The sequence below is a fragment of the Oncorhynchus clarkii genome, unplaced genomic scaffold, assembly GCF_045791955.1.
Source record: "Oncorhynchus clarkii lewisi isolate Uvic-CL-2024 unplaced genomic scaffold, UVic_Ocla_1.0 unplaced_contig_13804_pilon_pilon, whole genome shotgun sequence".
Lineage (NCBI taxonomy): Eukaryota > Metazoa > Chordata > Actinopteri > Salmoniformes > Salmonidae > Oncorhynchus > Oncorhynchus clarkii.
Genome location: NW_027258050.1, coordinates 72,501 through 95,811, shown reverse-complemented (window position 1 = coordinate 95,811; position 23,311 = coordinate 72,501). Strand labels below are relative to the sequence as shown.

Genomic DNA, 23,311 nt, shown 5'->3' with positions numbered 1-23,311 from the left:
GATTTTATATGGAGACATGAGGAGCATTAACACCCTGTATATTCCTGTAACATACATGTATATATAATAATAATAATAATGTCTAATGGAGGAAGATGAAGGATGACGACAAGCCTTGTTTTAATGTAATTCTCTCTTACCTTGGGGACAATAACAAGCCTTATTTTAATATAATTCTCTCTAACCTTGGGGTCAATAACAAGCCTTGTTTTAATATAATTCTCTCTAACCTTGGGGTCAAAAACAAGCCTTGTTTTAATATAATTCTCTCTAACCTTGGGGTCAAAAACAAGCCTTATTTTAATATAATTCTCTCTAACCTTGGGGTCAATAACAAGCCTTGTTTTAATATAATTCTCTCTAACCTTGGAGACAATAACAAGCCTTATTTTAATATAATTCTCTCTAACCTTGGGGTCAACAACAAGCCTTGTTTTAATATAATTCTCTCTATCCTTGGGGTCAATAACAAGCCTTGTTTTAATATAATTCTCTAACCTTGGGGTCAATAACAAGCCTTGTTTTAATATAATTCTCTCTAACCTTGGGGTCAATAACAAGCCTTGTTTTAATATAATTCTCTCTAACCTTGGGGTCAATAACAAGCCTTGTTTTAATATAATTCTCTCTATCATTGGGGTCAATAACAAGCCTTATTTTAATATAATTCTCTCTAACCTTGGAGACAATAACAAGCCTTGTTTTAATATAATTCTCTCTAACCTTGGAGACAATAACAAGCCTTGTTTTAATATAATTCTCTCTATCCTTGGCATCAACAACAAGCCCTGTTAATATAATTCTCTCTAACCTTGGGGTTAATAACAAGCCTTGTTTTAATGTAATTCTCTAACCTTGGGGTCAATAACAAGCCTTGTTTTAATATAATTCTCTCTAAACTTGGGGTCAATAACAAGCCTTGTTTTAATATAATTCTCTCTTACCTTGGGGACAATAACAAGCCTTGTTTTAATGTAATTCTCTCTAACCTTGGGGTCAATAACAAGCCTTGTTTTAATATAATTCTCTAACCTTGGGGTCAATAACAAGCCTTGTTTTAATATAATTCTCTCTAAACTTGGGGTCAATAACAAGCCTTGTTTTAATGTAATTCTCTCTAACCTTGGGGTCAATAACAAGCCTTGTTTTAATATAATTCTCTCTAACCTTGGGGTCAATAACAAGCCTTGTTTTAATGTAATTCTCTCTTACCTTGGGGTCAATAACAAGCCTTGTTTTAATGTAATTCTCTCTTACCTTGGGGTCAATAACAAGCCTTGTTTTAATGTAATTCTCTCTTACCTTGGGGTTAATAACAAGCCTTGTTTTAATATAATTCTCTAACCTTGGTGACAGATATCTATCTATATTAATGGGCTGGAATATGACAACAGAAGATTACCGATTTGGTCATGTTGATATTGAATACTCTGTTTTTATTGGTCAGGTTGTATGTCTTATAACAGTTTGGGCATCCTGGTTTTAGATGATCAGTTGGCCTTAACACTTCCTGTTTCACTGCCTCGAACCCTCCCTCTACTCTCTCTCTTCTTCCTGTTTCACTGCCTCGGACCCTCCCTCTACTCTCTCTCTCTTCTTCCTGTTTCACTGCCTCGGACCCTCTCTCTACGGTCTCTCTCTTCTTCCTGTTTCACTACCTCGAACCCTCACTCTACTGTCTCGCTTCTTCCTGTTTCACTGCCTCGCACCCTCCCTCTACTGTGTCTCTCTCTTCTTCCTGTTTCACTGCCTCGAACCCTCCCTCTACTCTCTCTCTTCTTCCTGTTTCACTGCCTCGGACCCTCCCTCTACTCTCTCTCTCTTCTTCCTGTTTCACTGCCTCGGACCCTCTCTCTACGGTCTCTCTCTTCTTCCTGTTTCACTACCTCGAACCCTCACTCTACTGTCTCGCTTCTTCCTGTTTCACTGCCTCGCACCCTCCCTCTACTGTGTCTCTCTCTTCTTCCTGTTTCACTACCTCGAACCCTCCCTGTACGGTCTCTCTCTTCTTCCTGTTTCACTGCCTCGGGACCCTCACTCTACTGTCTCGCTTCTTCCTGTTTCACTGCCTCGCACCCTCCCTCTACTGTGTCTCTCTCTTCCTGTTTCACTGCCTCGGGCCCTCCCTCTACTGTCTCTCTCTCTTCTTCCTGTTTCACTGCCTCACCCTCCCTCTACTGTGTCTCTTCTTCCTGTTTCACTGCCTCGGACACTCCCTCTACTGTCTCTCTCTCTTCTTCCTGTTTCACTGCCTCGAACCCTCCCTCTACTCTCCCTTCTTCTTCCTGTTTCACTGCCTCGAACCCTTCCTCTACTGTCTCTCTCTCTCTTCTTCCTGTTTCACTGCCTCACCCTCCCTCTACTGTGTCTCTCTTCTTCCTGTTTCACTGCCTTACCCTCCCTCTACTGTGTCTCTCTTCTTCCTGTTTCACTCCCTCTACTGTGTCTCTCTTCTTCCTGTTTCACTGCCTTACCCTCCCTATACTCTCTCTCTCTTCTTCCTGTTTCACTGCCTTACCCTCCCTCTACTCTCTCTCTCTTCTTCCTGTTTCACTGCCTCGAACCCTCCCTCTGTCTCTCTTCTTCCTGTTTCACTGCCTCAAACCCTCCCTCTACTCTCTCTCTCTCTTCTTCCTGTTTCACTGCCTTGAACCCTCCCTCTACTCTCTCTCTCTCTTCTTCCTGTTTCACTGCCTCGAACCCTCCCTCTACTCTCCCTTCTTCCTGTTCCCCGGGTTACGTTCCAAAATGGCACCCTATTCCCTATTTGGTGTTGGAAAAGGTCACTCGTGCACTAAATATTTAGTGGTCAAAAGGGCTCTGGTCAAACGGTAGTGCAACGTAAGGGAATTAGGGTGCCGTTGAGGACACTTCCCTTCATCTTGAAGGTCTCATGCTTCCTCAGATATGTGCCTTCCAGCTTTCCGTAGTTTGGTTGTTTTGTTGTTCAGGCGACCTGCGACCTGCGTACATACTTACCTAATATACATAACGTCTATGTTCAAAATGCCATCCTAATCCCTATGACGTGCCCTGTAGGTCTCTGGTCAAAAGTAGTTCACTATATAGGGAATAGGGTGTAGTTTCTGACGCAGCCATTGGCTGAGTCTCCGGTGATGTAGTTTCTGACATAGCCATTGGCTGCGTCTCCGGTGATGTAGTTTCTGACATAGCCATTGGCTGCGTCTCCGGTGATGTAGTTTCTGACATAGCCATTGGCTGCGTCTCCGGTGATGTAGTTTCTGACATAGCCATTGGCTGAGTCTCCGGTGATGTAGTTTCTGACATAGCCATTGGCTGCGTCTCCGGTGATGTAGTTTCTGACATAGCCATTGGCTGCGTCTCCGGTGATGTAGTTTCTGACATAGCCATTGGCTGCGTCTCACTATATAGTGAACGCAGCCATTGGCTGCGTCTCCGACGACGGCCATTTCTGACATAGCCATCGGCTGCGTCTCCGACGACGCCCATTTCTGACATAGCCATTGGCTGCGTCTCAGATGATGCCGTTTTTTTCCCCCCCTTGTAGTGCACTATAAACTAGTGTACTGTAAACTAGTGCACTATAAACTAGTGTACTGTAAACTAGTGTACGACAGAGGGTGGACGGTTTTGAGACGGACAACAGTGATATCATTAGTGTTCAGCTGTTTTAAGTTCATGCTGGTGTTTTCTGCCTCGTTGTCAAAAAGATCCCATTTTCTGGTTTCGTCTCTTTTGTGATTATCATTTTAAATAAGTATATCTATTTTATTTTGTTTTTTTTATACAGTTTATACTGTATTGTATTCTATCGTAATATTTATGTCTTTGTAAAAAAAAATTAAAAAAAAAAGTTTTTGGAAAAAAAAACGGACAAACTTAGTATTGAAAATCGATGAATGTTGGTACGAATGATGCTTTGTAAACAGAATAAATACATAACAACCCGATCTCTGTGTTCATCTGGTAAACTAGACGAAGAAGACGAAGAAGAAGCCTGGTTAAATAAAGGTGAAATTAAAAAAAACATTTCTTCACCCCCTTTTTTATCTAATTGGTAGTTACAGTCTCGTCTCATCGCTGCCAATGGACATCCCAGCCAGTCAAAACCCTCCCGTAACCCGGACGACGCTGGGCCAATTGTGCGCCGCCCCCATTAGGTCTCCCGGTCGCGGCCTGCTGCGACTGAACCTGGACTCGAACCCAGAACCTCTAGTGGCACAGCTATCACTGCCTTAGACCACTGAATCACTGCCTTAGACCACTGAATCACTGCCTTAGACCACTGAATCACTGCCTTAGACCACTGAATCACAGCCTTAGACCACTTGGACCACTGAATCACTGCCTTAGACCACTGAATCACATCCTTAGACCACTGAATCACTGCCTTAGACCACTGAATCACAGCCTTAGACCACTTAGACCACTGAATCACTGCCTTAGACCACTGAATCACTGCCTTAGACCACTGAATCACTGCCTTAGACCACTGAATCACAGCCTTAGACCACTGAATCACTGCCTTAGACCACTGAATCACTGCCTTAGACCACTGAATCACTGCCTTAGACCACTGAATCTCTATTGGCACTGCCTTAGACCACTGAATCACTGCCGTAGACCACTGAATCACTGCCTTAGACCACTGAATCACAGCCTTAGACCACTGAATCACTGCCTTAGACCACTGAATCACAGCCTTAGACCACTGAATCACTGCCTTAGACCACTGAATCACAGCCTTACACCACTGAATCACAGCCTTAGACCACTGAATCACAGCCTTAGACCACTGAATCACAGCCTTAGACCACTGAATCACAGCCTTAGACCACTGAATCACAGCCTTAGACCACTGAATCACTCACTAGTGGCACAGCTAGCACTGCCTTAGACCACTGAATCACTGCCTTAGACCACTGAATCACTGCCTTAGACCACTGAATCACAGCCTTAGACCACTGAATCACTGCCTTAGACCACTGAATCACAGCCTTAGACCACTGAATCACTGCCTTAGACCACTGAATCACAGCCTTAGACCACTGAATCACAGCCTTAGACCACTGAATCACAGCCTTAGACCACTGAATCACTGCCTTAGACCACTGAATCACTGCCTTAGACCACTGAATCACTGCCTTAGACCACTGAATCACTGCCTTAGACCACTGAATCACTGCCTTAGACCACTGAATCACAGCCTTAGACCACTGAATCACTAGTGGCACAGCTAGCACTGCCTTAGACCACTGAATCACTGCCTTAGACCACTGAATCACTGCCTTAGACCACTGAATCACAGCCTTAGACCACTGAATCACTGCCTTAGACCACTGAATCACAGCCTTAGACCACTGAATCACAGCCTTAGACCACTGAATCACTGCCTTAGACCACTGAATCACAACCTTAGACCACTGAATCACAGCCTTAGACCACTGAATCACTGCCTTAGACCACTGAATCTCTAGTGGCACTGCCTTAGACCACTGAATCACTGCCTTAGACCACTGAATCACAACCTTAGACCACTGAATCACAGCCTTAGACCACTGAATCACATCCTTAGACCACTGAATCACAGCCTTAGACCACTGAATCACAGCCTTAGACCACTGAATCACTGCCTTAGACCACTGAATCACAGCCTTAGACCACTGAATCACTGCCTTAGACCACTGAATCACAGCCTTAGACCACTGAATCACTGCCTTAGACCACTGAATCACTGCCTTAGACCACTGAATCACTGCCTTAGACCACTGAATCACAGCCTTAGACCACTGAATCACAGCCTTAGACCACTGAATCACTGCTTTAGACCACTGAATCACAACCTTAGACCACTGAATCTCTAGTGGCACTGCCTTAGACCACTGAATCACAGCCTTAGACCACTGAATCACTGCCTTAGACCACTGAATCACAGCCTTAGACCACTGAATCACATCCTTAGACCACTGAATCACTGCCTGAGACCACTGAATCACTGCCTTAGACCACTGAATCACTGCCTTAGACCACTGAATCATTGCCTTAGACCACTGAATCACTGCCTTAGACCACTGAATCACTGCCTTAGACCACTGAATCACAGCCTTAGACCACTGAATCACTGCCTTATACCACTGAATCACAGCCTTAGACCACTGAATCACTGCCTTAGACCACTGAATCACAGCCTTAGACCACTGAATCACTGCCTTAGACCACTGAATCACTTCCTTAGACCACTGAATCACAGCCTTAGACCACTGAATCACTGCCTTAGACCACTGAATCACTGCCTTAGACCACTGAATCACTGCCTTAGACCACTGAATCACTGAATTCCCAGGTTTTCCCAGAAGTCCCTTGTTTAGCAACAAGCCTATTTGCTGAAACATGCCGGCGGTCTCTCTGCTCTCTCTACACCCAGGAGGAAGAGACACCGCCATTTCTGTGAAGTCATTACAAAACTTGCTGTCTTGAAGGAGAAAATATGAGGATGGGGGAGAGATGAGGACTAGAGGAGAGAGGTGAGGAATTGAGGAGAGAGATGAGGAGAGAGGTGAGGAATTGAGGAGAGAGATGAGGACTAGAGGAGAGAGATGAGGAGAATGGAGAGATGAGGACTAGAGGAGAATGGAGAGAGATGAGGACTGGAGGAGAATGGAGAGAGATGAGGAATAGAGGAGAGAGATGAGGAATAGAGGAGAGAGATGAGGACTAGAGGAGAGAGATGAGGACTAGAGGAGAGAGATGAGGACTAGAGGAGAGAGATGAGGACTAGATGAGAGAGATGAGGACTAGAGGAGAGAGGTGAGGACTAGAGGAGAGAGGTGAGGAATAGAGGAGAGAGATGAGGAATAGAGGAGAGAGATGAGGACTAGAGGAGAGAGGTGAGGACTAGAGGAGAGAGATGAGGACTAGAGGAGAGACTTGAGGACTATTCTCATATAATACCATCACCACATATCACCCTAGGAGTCTCCTCAGATAATACCATCACTACATATCACCCTAGGAGTCTTCTCAGATAATACCATCACCACATATCACCCTAGGAGTCTCCTCAGATAATACCATCACCCGAGGAGTCTCCTCAGATAATACCATCATCACATATCACCCTAGGAGTCTCCTCAGACAATACCATCACCACATATCACCCTAGCAGTCTCCTCAGATAATACCATCACCCTAGGATTCTCCTCAGATGATACCTTCACCCTAGGAGTCTTCTCATATAATACCATCACCCTAGGAGTCTCCTCATATAATACCATCACCCTAGGAGTCTCCTCAGATAATACCATCACCATAGGAGTCTCCTCAGATAATACCATCACCATAGGAGTCTCCTCAGATAATACCATCACCATAGGAGTCTCCTCAGATAATACCATCACCCTAGGAGTCTCCTCAGATAATACCATCACCATAGGAGTCTCCTCAGATAATACCATCACCGTAGGAGTCTCCTCAGATGATACCATCCTCTTAATGTTCTGCTTCCAGTTCTGCTTTCTCAATTGACAGCAGAGATGATAGATATCTCCTCTCAGGAGGTCTGACTTGGTCATCAAGTTAAAGCGTCCAACGTTCTGACTCCATACACCCCCCCCCCCCCCCCCCCGCAGGTCTCCTTCTAAATAATCAAAGTCCCAGATTGTTGAATGTCTTTATTTGTAGAATAAATACTGTAGTTGGGTTGTTTAATATGAACCTGGTACATCACAAGACATAAACAACCGACAGATGAGGAAGTGAAGCTGGAAGTTTAAACATGAACAATATCAATAGTGAGCAAATGCGTGTGTGAACAAGTTTGAGAAAATCAAGGGCTTGGTCACTGGAGTGTTTTGATAATGGAGTCCAGTGTTCAGGTAAGGCCAGGTGAGTGTTGATACAGGTGTTCAGGTGGAGGTGAGGCCAGGTGAGTGTTGGTGTTGATACAGGTGTTCAGGTGGAGGTGAGGCCAGGTGAGTGTTGGTGTTGATACAGGTGTTCAGGTGGAGGTGAGGCCAGGTGAGTGTTGGTGTTGATACAGGTGGTCAGGTGGAGGTGAGGCCAGGTGAGTGTTGGTGTTGATACAGGTGTTCAGGTGGAGGTGAGGCCAGGTGAGTGTTGGTGTTGATACAGGTGTTCAGGTGGAGGTGAGGCCAGGTGAGTGTTGGTGTTGATACAGGTGTTCAGGTGGAGGTGAGGCCAGGTGAGTGTTGGTGTTGATACAGGTGTTCAGGTGGAGGTGAGGCCAGGTGAGTGTTGGTGTTGATACAGGTGGTCAGGTGGAGGTGAGGCCAGGTGAGTGTTGGTGTTGATACAGGTGTTCAGGTGGAGGTGAGGCCAGGTGAGTGTTGGTGTTGATACAGGTGTTCAGGTGGAGGTGAGGCCAGGTAGTGTTGGTGTTGATACAGGTGTTCAGGTGGAGGTGAGGCCAGGTGAGTGTTGGTGTTGATACAGGTGTTCAGGTGGAGGTGAGGCCAGGTGAGTGTTGGTGTTGATACAGGTGTTCAGGTGGAGGTGAGGCCAGGTGAGTGTTGATACAGGTGTTCAGGTGGAGGTGAGGCCAGGTGAGTGTTGATACAGGTGGTCAGGTGGAGGTGAGGCCAGGTGAGTGTTGGTGTTGATACAGGTGTTCAGGTGGAGGTGAGGCCAGGTGAGTGTTGGTGTTGATACAGGTGTTCAGGTGGAGGTGAGGCCAGGTGAGTGTTGGTGTTGATACAGGTGTTCAGGTGGAGGTGAGGCTAGGTGAGTGTTGGTGTTGATACAGGTGTTCAGGTGGAGGTGAGGCCAGGTGAGTGTTGGTGTTGATACAGGTGTTCAGGTGGAGGTGAGGCTAGGTGAGTGTTGGTGTTGATACAGGTGTTCAGGTGGAGGTGAGGCCAGGTGAGTGTTGGTGTTGATACAGGTGTTCAGGTGGAGGTGAGGCCAGGTGAGTGTTGATACAGGTGTGTTCAGGTGGAGGTGAGGCCAGGTGAGTGTTGATACAGGTGTGTTCAGGTGGAGGTGAGGCCAGGTGAGTGATGGTATTGATACAGGTGTGTTCAGGTGGAGGTGAGGCCAGGTGAGTGTTGGTGTTGATACAGGTGTGGTTCTTTCAGGTGTGGTTCTTTCAGGTGTGTTTCCTTCAGGTGTGGTTCTTTCAGGTGTGGTTCTTTCAGGTGTGTTTCCTTCAGGTGTGTTTCCTTCAGGTGTGGTTCTTTCAGGTGTGGTTCTTTCAGGTGTGTTTTCCAGGAGCCAGGTGATCTCAGTTAGGGAGACCAACTCCTATCTGGGGAAGTCATCGCCTGCGGAGGTGGTTCTTGAGGAGTGTGTGTGTGTGATGACGGAGCAGGATGAGCAGCAGGCAGTTCTGTAGTAGGAGTACACACACAACCTGGCCTGGACCACGAACACGCAGTTATAGTACTGGTCACTACACGATGAGACTAGAGGAGACATTACACAGATATAGTACTGGTTACTACATGATGAGACTAGAGGAGACATTACACAGATATAGTACTGGTTACTACATGATGAGACTAGAGACATTACACAGATATAGTACTGGTTACTACATGATGAGACTAGAGGAGACATTACACAGATATAGTACTGTATACTACACGATGAGACTAGAGGAGACATTACACAGATATAGTACTGGTTACTACATGATGAGACTAGAGGAGACATTACACAGATATAGTACTGTATACTACATGATGAGACTAGAGGAGACATTACACAGATATAGTACTGTATACTACATGATGAGACTAGAGGAGACATTACACAGATATAGTACTGTATACTACATGATGAGACTAGAGGAGATATTGCACAGATATAATACTGGTTACTACATGATGAGACTAGAGGAGACATTACACAGTGTGTTGGGTGGTGTGAGAGAGGGAGGAGGAGAGAGGGTAGAGGGAAAGAGAGAGGAGGAGAGAGGGATGGAGAGAGTGGAGGGAGGGAGGGAGGGAGGGAGGATGAAAGAGGGATAGATGGATGGATGGATGAGGGAGGTCATACCTGTCTCAGGTAAACAGGGCTGGGTGTTACAATCCTCCCGACTCTCAGGGGTCGCACTGAGGTCACACAGCTCACTTGGGGTCACGTTGTCGGCAAGACAACACACCTCACGCACACGGTAACCTCCGTCACAGGAGCGAGAACACTAGAAACAGGCAGGCAGGTTTAGATTAAGAAAGGTGCAGAGAGAGAGAAAAGTGGAGACAAATTTGACCCCAATAAATACCGTGGGATACGCGTCAACAGCAACCTTGGGAAAATCCTCTGCATTATGATTAACAACAGACTAGTACATTCTTGATACCTACAAATCTGACCCCAATTCACATCCACAGTGAAAACAATGTACTGAGCAAATGTCAAATTGGCTTTTTACCAAATTACCGTACAACAGACCACGTATTCACCCTGCACACCCTAATTGACAAACAAACCAAAACAAAGGCAAAGTCTTCTCGTGCTTTGTTGATTTCAAAAAAGCCTTCAACTCAATTTGGCATGAGGGTCTGCTATACAAACTGATGGAAAGTGGTGTTGGGGGTAAAACATACGACATTATAAAATCCATGTACACAAACAACGAGTGTGCGGTTAAAATTGGCAAAAAACAGACACATTTCTTCACACAGGGTTGTGGGGTGAGACAGGGATGCAGCTTAAGCCCCACCCTCTTCAACATATATATCAACAAATTTGTGAGGGCACTAGAACAGTATGCAGCACTCGGCCTCACCCTACTAGAATCTGAAGTCAAATGTCTACTGTTTGCTGGTGATCTGGTGCTTCTGTCACCAACCAAGGAGGGCCTACAACAGCACCTAGATCTTCTGCACAGATTCTACCAGACCTGGGCCCTGACAGACCTGGGCCCTGACAGTAAATCTCAGTAAGACCAGAGGTAACTTCCACAAAGCTGTGAACAGTCTGAGACAAGGCAAGAAGGGCATTTTATGCCATCAAAAGGAACAACAAACTCAACATACCAGTTAGGATCTGGCAAAAAATACTTGAATCAGTCATAGAGCCCATTGCCCTTTATGGTTGTGAGATCTGGGGTCCGCTCACCAACCAAGAATTTACAAAATGGGACAAACACCAAATTCTGCAAAAATATCCTCAGTGTACAACGTAAAACACCAAATAATGCAGAGCAGAAGTAAGCCGACACCCACTAATGATCAAAATCCAGAAAAGAGACGTTGAATTCTACGAAGTGATTCCCAAACCTTCCATAACAAAACCATCACCTACAGAGAGATGAACCTGGAGAAGAGTCCTCTAAGCAAGCTGGTCCTGGGGCTCTGTTCACAAACACAAACAGACCCTACAGAGCCTCAGGACAGCAGCACAATTAGACCCAACCAAATCATGAGAAAACAAAAAGCTAATTACTTGACACATTGGAAAGAATTAACAAAAAAACAGAGCAAACTAGAATGCTCTTCGTCCCTAAACAGAGAGTACACAGCGGCAGAATACCTGACCACTGTGACTGACCCAAACTTAAGGAAAGCTTTGACTATGTACAGACTCAGTGAGCATAGCCTTGCTATTGAGAAAGGCCGCCGTAGGCAGACACGGCTCTCAAGAGAAGACAGGCTATGTGCTCACTGCCCACAAAATGAGGTGGAAACTGAGCTGCACTTCCTAACCTCCTGCCCAATGTATGACCATATTAGAGAGACATATTTCCCTCAGATTACACAGATCCACAAAGAATTCGAAAACAAACCCAATTTTGATAAACTCCCATATCTACTGGGTGAAATACCACAGTGTGACATCACAGCAGCAAGATGTGTGACCTGTTGCCACGAGAAAAGGGCAACCAGTGAAGAACAAACACCATTGTAAATACAACCCATATTTATGCTTATTTATTTTATCTTGTGTACTTTAACCATTTGTACATTGTTAAAACACTGTATATATATATAATATGACATTTGTAATGTCTTTATTATTTTGAAACTTCTGTATGTGTAATGTTTACTATTAATTTGTATAGTTTATTTCACTTTTGTATATTATCTACCTCACTTGTTTTGGCAATGTTAACACATGTTTCCCATGACAATAAAGCCCCTTGAATTGAACTCACCGTGCTCCAATCGGTAGCGTACCACTGCACCCCACACACCTTCAGGTGGCAGCTCTGAGAGCTCATTGGTCGATCCAGGTGGGAGCAGTTTGATTGGTCCACAGCCTCCAGGCGACCGTTGTCATGGAGTAGACAGGCCACGCCCCGGGTCTGGGTTCCGTTTCCGCATTCCGCCGAACACTGGGGTACACACACACACACACAGTTGCTAAGCAGGGTGGGTCCTGGTCGGTCCCTGGATGGGAGATCAGATCCTGCTGGAAGTAGGGCCAGTAGGAGGCACTCTATCCCAATTCCGCAGGGCAGTGATTGGGGACATTGCCCTGTGTAGGTTGTCGTCTTTCAGACGGGACATTGAACAGGTGTCCTGACTCTCTGTGGGTGATTAAAGATTCCTTATCATAAGAATAATAATAAATATAATAATAAAAAATATAAAATATATATATACAAATAATAATAAAACTTCCCATCCTGTTAGCAGGATCATTTTCAGCTGAATTGCAGAAATTCTAATTAAATTACTAAAAATATTTAATTTTCATGAAATCACAAGTGCAATATACCAAAACACAGTTTAGCTTGTTGTTAATCCACCTGGCGTGTCAGATTTCAAAAAAAGCTTTTCGGCGAAAGCATACCAAGTGTTTATGTAAGGACATCTCTCTCAGTAGACAAAACATTACAAACAGCTAGCAGCAAAGTAGATTGGTCACGAAAGTCAGAAAAGCAATAAAATGAATCGCTTACCTTTGATGATCTTCGGATGTTTGCACTCACAAGACTCACAGTTACACAAATGTTCCATAAAGATTATTTTAATTTTTATTATTTTTACAATTCCAAAATACCTCCATTTGGTATGTTCAGTAATCCTCTCTCCCCCCTCTTCTCTCTCTCCCATCCTCTCTCTCTCTCCCCCCCTCTTCTCTCTCTCCCCTCCTCTCTCTCTCTCCCCTCCTCTCTCCCCCCCTCCTCTCTCCCCCCTCCTCTCTCCCCCCCTCCTCTCTCCTCCCCTCCTCTCTCCCCCCTCCTCTCTCCTCCCCTCCTCTCTCCTCCCCTCCTCTCTCTCTCCCCCCTCACGACGGGAAACATGTCAAACGTTTTTTATAATCAATCCTCAGGTTGTTTTTATATAATCAATAATATTTCAACCGGACAGTAGCTTCTTCAATAGGAGAGAGAGAGAGAAAATGTCTGCTCCACTCTGTCGGCGCATGCAAAACGCTGCTGGCACCCAGCCATCCACTGCGCAATCTGATCTTTCTCGCTAATTTTTCAGAATAAAAGCCTGAAACTATGTCTAAAGACTGTTCACACCATGTGGAAGCCATAATCTGGTTGATAATCTGGTTGATATCCCTTTAAATGGAGGGAAGGCATGCATTGGAACAGGGAGCTTTTCAAACTAGCAGCCACTTCCTGGTTGGATTTTCCTCAGGTTTTCGCCTGCAACATCAGTTCTGTTATACTCACAGACAATATTTTGACAGTTTTGGAAACTTTAGAGTGTTTTCTATCCTAATCTGCCAATTATATGCATATTCTAGTTTCTGGGCCTGAGAAATAGGCCGTTTCATTTGGGTCCGTTTTTTATCCAAACATCAAAATACTGCCCCCTACACTCAACAGGTTTTAACCTCTGTGTCCCAATCTGGCCCTCATACCATCATGGCTACCTAATCATTCCCAGCCTCCTATTGGCTCATTTATCCCCTCTCCCTCTCCCCTGTAACTCTTCTCCAGGTCATTGCTGTAAAAGAGAATCTCTTCAGTCACTTTCTCTCTCTCTCGCTCTCTCTTTCTCTCTCTCTCTTTGTCTCTCTCTCTCTCTTTCTCTATCTTTCTCTCTCTCTCTGTCTCTCTCTTTCTCTCTCTCTCTCTTTCTCTTTCTCTCTCTGTCTCTGTCTCTGTCTCTGTCTCTGTCTCTCTCTCTCTCTCTCTTTCTCTCTCTGTCTCTCTCTCTCTCTCTCTCTCTCTCTCTGTCTCTGTCTCTGTCTCTGTATGTCTCTGTCTCTCTCTCTGTCTGTAATGAGAGAGTATGTGTTTACCTGTCCCCAGAGTCCAGTGTACCATTCCAGGCGGATGTGACATGGCCCTGCGTCGCAGGAGATTACTTCCTGTGGGCGGGGCCCGTCGCAGCCGTCCAATGGTAGGTTAGTCACATGGTCCAACAGACACACTGCTGAGCGACTACGTCTGCCTTCACCACACTCTGTAGAACACTGAGACACATGTACAGCAATGTTACACACACACAGCAATGTTACAGACAGACAGACAGACAGACGGAGTGAGAGACAGACGGAGGGAGAGACAGAGTGAGAGACAGACAGCCCCAGGTGTAGGTACCTGTGTGCTCCATGGTGAGGTGAACCAGTTCCGTGCGCAGGGTCCCATGTCACAGTTCTGAAGAGGGGCTGGTTTCACCCCCAGGTTACACTGGTCGTCCCCCTCCACGTCTCCCTGGTTACCGACACACACCACCTCTCTGCTGCTCTGGCCGACACCACACGGGACTGAACACTGAGGAGGGAGGGAGGGGGAGAGGGAGGGGGAGTGGGGGAGGTGGAGAGAGAGGGGAGAGGGGGAGGAGAGAGGGGGAGAGGGGGAGGAGAGAGGGGTAGTGGGAGGGAGAGAGGAGGAGGGAGGGAGGGGAAGGGGGAGGGGGAGGGGGAAGGAGGGGTAGTAGGAGGGAGGGAGGGGAAGGGAGGGAGGGGAAGGGGGAGGGGGAGGGGGAAGGAGGGAGGGGAAGGGAGGGAGAGAGGGGTAGTGGGAGGGGGAGAGGGGGAGGGAGGAAGGGGAGGGGAAGGGGGAAGGAGGGGTAGTGGGAGGGAGGGAGGGAGAGAGGGGAAGGGGGAGGGAGGGAAGGGAGGGGGAAGGGGAGGGAGGGAGAGAGGGATAGTGGGAGGGGGAGAGGGGGAGGGAGGGGTAGTGGGAGGGAGGGAGGGAGGGGAGAGGAGAGGGAGAGGGGTGGGGAGAGAGTGGAAGGGGGGGAGGGAGTTTGGATCTGTCAGTGTCTGTGTGTGTGTGTGTGTGTGTGTGTGTGTGTGTGTGTCTTCTCACCAGGCTCCACTCGGAGCGTATCTGCCACTCGCTGCAGATCTTTAGCTGACAGGGCGATGTCGTCTCCGGCCTATCATAACCTCCGCACTGTGTCATCTCCACGGCGACCACCGTTGCCGTACTGTTGCCATGTTTACGGAGAGCCTGACGACAGATGACCTGGCGTTGCTGGGTCCCCGGGCCGCAGGTTCTAGTGCACTCTGACCACTCCCCCAGGTCCCAGCTGGCCAATCACAGAGGAGAGAAGGTTACAGAGGTGTGTCTCTGTGTGTGTCAAATCAAATTTTATTTGTGACATGTTTCGTAGACAGCTGGTCTCGATCAGGTTTTCCCAAACTGGGGTACGTGCAATTAACAATGTGATTCACATTTAAATATATATATATATAAATTAATATATGTATCTTGTCTTCACGTTTTCAAACAGTCCATTTGGATTTTCCATATATATGCAAATATACATTTGGGTTTTCTCCTCGTTTCACTACCCAAACAAATGTCAATTAAACCATCTCGGCGGTTCAGCAAAAATAACAAGTCAATGTCAAATACAGGGAGCCTAGTCAAATAGTTAACATCCATTTACATTAACCGTTACTCATCCAATCACATTAACCGTTACTCATCCAATCACGTTAACCGTTACTCATCCAATCACGTTAGCCGTTACTCATCCAATCACGTTAGCCGTTACTCATCCAATCACGTTAGCCGTTACTCATCCAATCACATTAGCCGTTACTCATCCAATCACATTAACCGTTACTCATCCAATCACATTAACCGTTACTCATCCAATCACGTGAACCGTTACTCATCCAATCACATTAACCGTTACTCATCCAATCACATTAACTGTTACTCATCCAATCACGTTAGCCGTTACTCATCCAATCACGTTAGCCGTTACTCATCCAATCACATTAGCCGTTACTCATCCAATCACATTAACCGTTACTCATCCAATCACATTAACCGTTACTCATCCAATCACGTGAACCGTTACTCATCCAATCACATTAACCGTTACTCATCCAATCACATTAACTGTTACTCATCCAATCACGTTAGCCGTTACTCATCCAATCACATTAACTGTTACTCATCCAATCACATTAACCGTTACTCTCTCACAGGAAACCTTCAGTCTTGCGCAGACATTTAGAAACGAAACATGACCATTTGAAAAATAAACCACAGAGTTTTTTGAGTGAGAATAAAGAGGACTTTCAGGTAGTAAGACATGTATAAAAGCAACAGATACCATTAATAAGAAGGGACTAGAAACGTCTTATATGGTGAGCTACCGAGGGGCTAGGACAGGCAAGCCCCATAATATAGTGGAGGAGTGGCTAGGACAAGCAAGCCCCATACTATTGTGGAGGACTGGCTAGGACAGGCAAGCCCCATACTATTGTGGAGGAGTGGCTAGGACAGGCAAGCCCCATACTATTGTGGAGGAGTGGCTATGACAGGCAAGCCCCATACTATTGTGGAGGAGTGGCTAGGACAGGCAAGCCCCATACTATTGTGGAGGAGTGGCTAGGACAGGCAAGCCCCATACTATTGTAGTGGACTTGCTAGGACATGCAAGCCCCATACTATTGTGGAGGACTGGCTAGGACAGACAAGCCCCATACTATTGTGGAGGACTGGCTAGGACAGGCAAGCCCCATACTATTGTGGAGGACTGGCTAGGACAACTATTGTGGAGGACTGGCTAGGACAGGCAAGCCCCATACTATTGTGGAGGACTGGCTAGGACAGGCAAGCCCCATACTATTGTGGAGGAGTGGCTAGGACAGGCAAGCCCCATACTATTGTGGAGGAGTGGCTAGGACAGGCAAGCCCCATACTATTGTGGAGGACTGGCTAGGACAGGCAAGCCCCATACTATTGTGGAGGAGTGGCTAGGACAGGCAAGCCCCATACTATTGTGGAGGAGTGGCTAGGACAGGCAAGCCCCATACTATTGTGGAGGAGTGGCTAGGACAGGCAAGCCCCATACTATTGTGGAGGAGTGGCTAGGACAGGCAAGCCCCATACTATTGTGGAGGAGTGGCTGGGACAGGAAAGCCCCATACTACTGTGGAGGACTGGCTGGGACAGGAAAGCCCCGTACTATTGTGGAGGACTTCATTCTTCCTGTTGTCGCGGAGATGGCTGGGACAATGCTGGGGGAAAAGACCCCAAACAACTATACAGACAATGTCTTCATCAAACAACCCTGTTTCACGATGCAACAGTGACATGGCAGGAGATGTTTGGAAACAATTACTGCTTCACACAACAGCCAGTGAATTATATGTCTGTTACATCTGGATGAGTCAACAGGCCTGGCACAGCTCCTGGTATATGTCTGTTACAGCTGGATGAGTCACCAGGCCTGACACAGCTCCTGGTATATGTCTGTTACAGCTGGATGAGTCAACAGGCCTGACACAGCTCCTGGTATATGTCTGTTACAGCTGGATGAGTCAACAGGCCTGGAACAGCTCCTGGTATATGTCTGTTACAGCTGGATGAGTCACCAGGCCTGACACAGCTCCTGGTATATGTCTGTTACAGCTGGATGAGTCACCAGGCCTGACACAGCTCCTGGTATATGTCTGTTACAGCTGGATGAGTCACCAGGCCTGGCACAGCTCCTGGTATATGTCTGTTACAGCTGGATGAGTCACCAGGCCTGACACAGCTCCTGGTATATGTCTGTTACAGCTGGATGAGTCACCAGGCCTGGCACAGCTCCTGGTATATGTCTGTTACAGCTGGATGAGTCACCAGGCCTGGCACAGCTCCTGGTATATGTCTGTTACAGCTGGATGAGTCAACAGACCAGGCCTGGCACAGCTCCTGGTATATGTCTGTTACAGCTGGATGAGTCAACAGGCCTGGTACAGCTCCTGGTATATGTCTGTTACAGCTGGATGAGTCAACAGGCCTGGCACAGCTCCTGGTATATGTCTGTTACAGCTGGATGAGTCAACAGGCCTGGAACAGCTCCTGGTATATGTCTGTTACAGCTGGATGAGTCACCAGGCCTGACACAGCTCCTGGTATATGTCTGTTACAGCTGGATGAGTCACCAGGCCTGACACAGCTCCTGGTATATGTCTGTTACAGCTGGATGAGTCACCAGGCCTGGCACAGCTCCTGGTATATGTCTGTTACAGCTGGATGAGTCAACAGGCCTGGTACAGCTCCTGGTATATGTCTGTTACAACTGGATGAGTCAACAGGCCTGGCACAGCTCCTGGTATATGTCTGTTACAGCTGGATGAGTCAACAGACATGGTGGGCCTGGCACAGCTCCTGGTATATGTCTGTTACAGCTGGATGAGTCAACAGGCCTGGTACAGCTCCTGGTATATGTCTGTTACAGCTGGATGAGTCAACAGGCCTGGCACAGCTCCTGGTATATGTCTGTTACAGATGGATGAGTCAACAGGCCTGGAACAGCTCCTGGTATATGTCCGTTACAGCTGGATGAGTCAACAGGCCTGGCACAGCTCCTGGTATATGTCTGTTACAGCTGGATGAGTCAACAGCCATGGTGGGCCTGGCACAGCTCCTGGTATATGTCTGTTACAGCTGGATGAGTCAACAGACCTGGCACAGCTCCTGGTATATGTCTGTTACAGCTGGATGAGTCAACAGGCCTGGCACAGCTCCTGGTATATGTCTGTTACAGCTGGATGAGTCAACAGACATGGTGGGCCTGGCACAGCTCCTGGTATATGTCCGTTACAGCTGGATGAGTCACCAGGCCTGGCACAGCTCCTGGTATATGTCCGTTACAGCTGGATGAGTCAACAGACCTGGCACAGCTCCTGGTATATGTCTGTTACAGCTGGATGAGTCAACAGACCAGGCACAGCTCCTGGTATATGTCTGTTACAGCTGGATGAGTCAACAGGCCTGGCACAGCTCCTGGTACATGTCTGTTACAGCTGGATGAGTCAACAGGCCTGGCACAGCTCCTGGTATATGTCTGTTACAGCTGGATGAGTCAACAGACCAGGCCTGGCACAGCTCCTGGTATATGTCTGTTACAGCTGGATGAGTCAACAGGCCTGGCACAGCTCCTGGTATATGTCTGTTACTGCTGGATGAGTCAACAGACCTGGCACAGCTCCTGGTATATGTCTGTTACAGCTGGATGAGTCAACAGACCAGGCACAACTCCTGGTATATGTCTGTTACAGCTGGATGAGTCAACAGGCCTGGCACAGCTCCTGGTATATGTCTGTTACAGCTGGATGAGTCAACAGGCCTGGCACAGCTCCTGGTATATGTCTGTTACAGCTGGATGAGTCAACAGACCTGGCACAGCTCCTGGTATATGTCTGTTACAGCTGGATGAGTCAACAGGCCTGGTACAGCTCCTGGTATATGTCTGTTACAGCTGGATGAGTCAACAGGCCTGGCACAGCTCCTGGTATATGTCTGTTACAGATGGATGAGTCAACAGGCCTGGCACAGCTCCTGGTATATGTCTGTTACAGCCGGATGAGTCAACAGACCTGGCACAGCTCCTGGTATATGTCTGTTACAGCTGGATGAGTCAACAGACGTGGTGGGCCTGGCACAGCTCCTGGTATATGTCTGTTACAGCTGGATGAGTCAACAGACGTGGTGGGCCGGGTACAGCTCCTGGTATATGTCTGTTACAGCTGGATGAGTCAACAGACGTGGTGGGCCTGGCACAGCTCCTGGTATATGTCTGTTACGTTTATGGGGGGTCAATTAAGGAAGACCTCTTCTGTAAACCACTGGAAACCAGGACAACAGGAGAGGATATTTTTAAAGTACTGGACAGCTTTGTGACATCAGATGGACTTTGGTGGTCAAGATGTGTTGGTGTCTGTACTGATGGTGCGCGAGTGCAAGCAGTTGCTCCCGATGCCACTTGGGTCCACTGCAGCATCCACCGAGAGGCTCTTGGGTACACTGCAGCATCCACCGAGAGGCTCTTAGGTCCACTGCAGCATCCACCGAGAGGCTCTTGGGTCCACTGCAGCATCCACCGAGAGGCTCTTAGGTCCACTGCAGCATCCACCGAGAGGCTCTTAGGTCCACTGCAGCATCCACCGAGAGGCTCTTGGGTCCACTGCAGCATCCACCGAGAGGCTCTTAGGTCCACTGCAGCATCCACCGAGAGGCTCTTGGGTCCACTGCAGCATCCACCGAGAGGCTCTTAGGTCCACTGCAGCATCCACCGAGAGGCTCTTGGGTCCACTGCAGCATCCACCGAGAGGCTCTTAGGTCCACTGCAGCATCCACCGAGAGGCTCTTGGGTCCACTGCAGCATCCACCGAGAGGCTCTTGGGTCCACTGCAGCATCCACCGAGAGGCTCTTGCTGCCAAGGGAATGCCTGACAGCTTGAAAGACGTTTTGGACACTACAGTGAAAATGGTTAACTTTGTTAAAGCAAGGCTTTAGTGGGAGTGTGTCTCAGTGTGTGTGTGACTCACAAGGCGGGACAAGGCTGGATGTTGCAGACCACTTCCTGGTTTTGGGGTCGCTGGGCGTGGCTACAGAGGTCACCTGGTACTGTGGTCTGGCTCTCAGTCTCCACACACACCCACAGCACCTGGCGTCTACCTGAGACACACACACGAGAAAAGAGAGAGAAAGAGCAATCACATACCTAGGGGGCTCTATGTGAAATACATTGGAAAAACAACGTATTACTGATCTCAGGCCAGGTGTTAATCTAACTACAGTATAGTTGTCTCTACCTGGTCTGATCTCAGGTGTTAATCTAACTACAGTAAAGTTGTCTCTACTTGGTCTGATCTCAGGTGTTAATCTAACTACAGTATAGTTGTCTCTACCTGGTCTGATCTCAGGTGTTAATCTAACTACAGTATAGTTGTCTCTACCTGGTCTGATCTCAGGTCAGGTGTTAATCTAACTACAGTAAAGTTGTCTCTACCTGGTCTGATCTCAGGTGTTAATCTAACTACTGTATAGTTGTCTCTACCTGGTCTCATCTCAGGTGTTAATCTAACTACAGTAAAGTTGTCTCTACCTGGTCTGATCTCAGGTGTTAATCTAACTACTGTATAGTTGTCTCTACCTGGTCTGATCTCAGGTGTTAATCTAACTACAGTAAAGTTGTCTCTACCTGGTCTGATCTCAGTTGTTAATCTAACTACAGTAAAGTTGTCTCTACCTGGTCTGATCTCAGGTGTTAATCTAACTACAGTAAAGTTGTCTCTACCTGGTCTGATCTCAGGTGTTAATCTAACTACTGTATAGTTGTCTCTACCTGGTCTCATCTCAGGTGTTAATCTAACTACAGTAAAGTTGTCTCTACCTGGTCTGATCTCAGGTGTTAATCTAACTACAGTATAGTTGTCTCTACCTGGTCTGATCTCAGGTATTAATCTAACTACAGTATAGTTGTCTTTACCTGGTCTGATCTCAGGTGTTAATCTAACTACAGTATAGTTGTCTCTACCTGGTCTGATCTCAGGTGTTAATCTAACTACAGTATAGTTGTCTCTACCTGGTCTGATCTCAGGTCAGGTGTTAATTTAACTACAGTATAGTTGTCTCTACTTGGTCTGATCTCAGGTCAGGTGTTAATTTAACTACAGTATAGTTGTCTCTACCTGGTCTGATCTCAGGTCAGGTGTTAATTTAACTACAGTATAGTTGTCTCTACCTGGTCTGATCTCAGGTCAGGTGTTAATAGTGATAGTGCATCTGTGTGTGTCAGTGTATCTAAATTACTGTAAGTCCTCACCCCCACCACAGGAGGCGCTGCAGGCTGTGTGGCCACTTCTGATCCAGCCGTAGGAAGGAGTCAAGAGGTCAGGGTTCACCATGGGGTCAGAGGGCACTTGGTTGGGATGGCCTCTCCCACCTCCGACATCATTGATGGCCACGCCCATTCCACTGGTGACGTCATCGCTTTCTGAGTAGGTGGGGCCAACAGTCTCAACTAGAGAGAGCGGGGGATGAGGGAGAGAGGGGGGATGAGAGGAGGAGAGGTGAGGGGCGGTACATGAAAAAGGGATGAGAGGTGAGGGGTGGTACATGAAAAGGGGTTGAGAGGTGAGGGGCGGTACATGAAAAGGGGATGAGAGGTGAGGGGTGGTACATGAAAACGGGATGAGAGGTGATGGGTGGTTCATGAAAATGGGAGGAAAGGTGAGGGGTGGTTCATGAAAATGGGAGGAAAGGTGAGGGGTGGTTCATGAAAAGGGGATGAGAGGAGGAAAGGTGAGGGGCGGTACATGAAAAGGGATGAGAGGAGGAAAGGTGAGGGGCGGTACATGAAAAGGTGATGAGAGGAGGAGAGGTGAGGGGCGGTACATGAAAAGGGGATGAGAGTTGGAGAGGTGAGGGGCGGTACAGGAAAAGGGAATGAGAGTTGGAGAGGTGAGGGGCGGTACATGAAAAGGGGATGAGAGGAGGAGAGGTGTGGTACATAAAAAGGGAGGAGAGGTGAGGGTGGTACATGCATAAGGGATGAGAGGAGGAGAGGTGGGGTGGTACATGAAAAGGGGATGAGAGGAGGAGAGGTGAGGGGAGGTACATGAAAAGGGGATGAGAGGAGGAGAGGTGGTGCAAGAAAAGGGATGAGAGGAGGAGAGGTGAGGGGTGGTACATGAAAAGGGGATGAGAGGAGGATAGGTGGTACATGAAAAAGGGATGAGAGGTGAGGGCGGTACATGAAAATGGATGAGAGTTGGAGAGGTGAGGGGCGGTACATGAAAAGGGGATGAGAGGAGGAGAGGTGAGGGCCGGTACATGAAAAGGGGATGAGAGGAGGAGAGGTGGTGCATGAAAAGGGATGAGAGGAGGAGAGGTGAGGGGTGGTACATGAAAAGGGGATGAGAGGAGGATAGGTGGTACATGAAAAAGGGATGAGAGGTGAGGGCGGTACATGAAAATGGATGAGAGTTGGAGAGGTGAGGGGCGGTACATGAAAAGGGGATGAGAGGAGGAGAGGTGAGGGGCGGTACATGAAAAGGGGATGAGAGGTGGTGTATGAAAAGGGATGAGAGGAGGACAGATGAGGGGTGGTACATGAAAAGGGGATGAGAGGAGGATAGGTGGTACATGAAAAGGGATGAGAGGTGAGGGCGGTACATGAAAAGGGGATGAGAGGAGGAGAGGTGAGGGGTGGTACA

At 47.4% G+C, this 23,311-nt stretch overlaps 1 protein-coding gene across 1 annotated transcript in view; it reads right to left on the bottom strand.

Annotated features, from left to right (window-relative positions):
• Nucleotides 1-9,107: 9,107 nt before the first annotated feature.
• The window catches only part of LOC139394649 (ADAMTS-like 7), a 27,848-nt gene continuing 13,644 nt past the window's right edge, over nt 9,108-23,311 (bottom strand). The window contains exons 5-12 of the mRNA XM_071142753.1: nt 21,919-22,116; nt 20,639-20,768; nt 15,164-15,386; nt 14,450-14,623; nt 14,149-14,322; nt 12,098-12,277; nt 9,997-10,141; nt 9,108-9,401 (exon numbers count right to left, since the gene is read on the bottom strand). Coding sequence (XP_070998854.1) covers nt 9,241-9,401; nt 9,997-10,141; nt 12,098-12,277; nt 14,149-14,322; nt 14,450-14,623; nt 15,164-15,386; nt 20,639-20,768; nt 21,919-22,116 — 1,385 coding nt within the window. The 3' untranslated portion in view covers nt 9,108-9,240. The remainder of the gene's footprint in view (nt 9,402-9,996; nt 10,142-12,097; nt 12,278-14,148; nt 14,323-14,449; nt 14,624-15,163; nt 15,387-20,638; nt 20,769-21,918; nt 22,117-23,311) is intronic.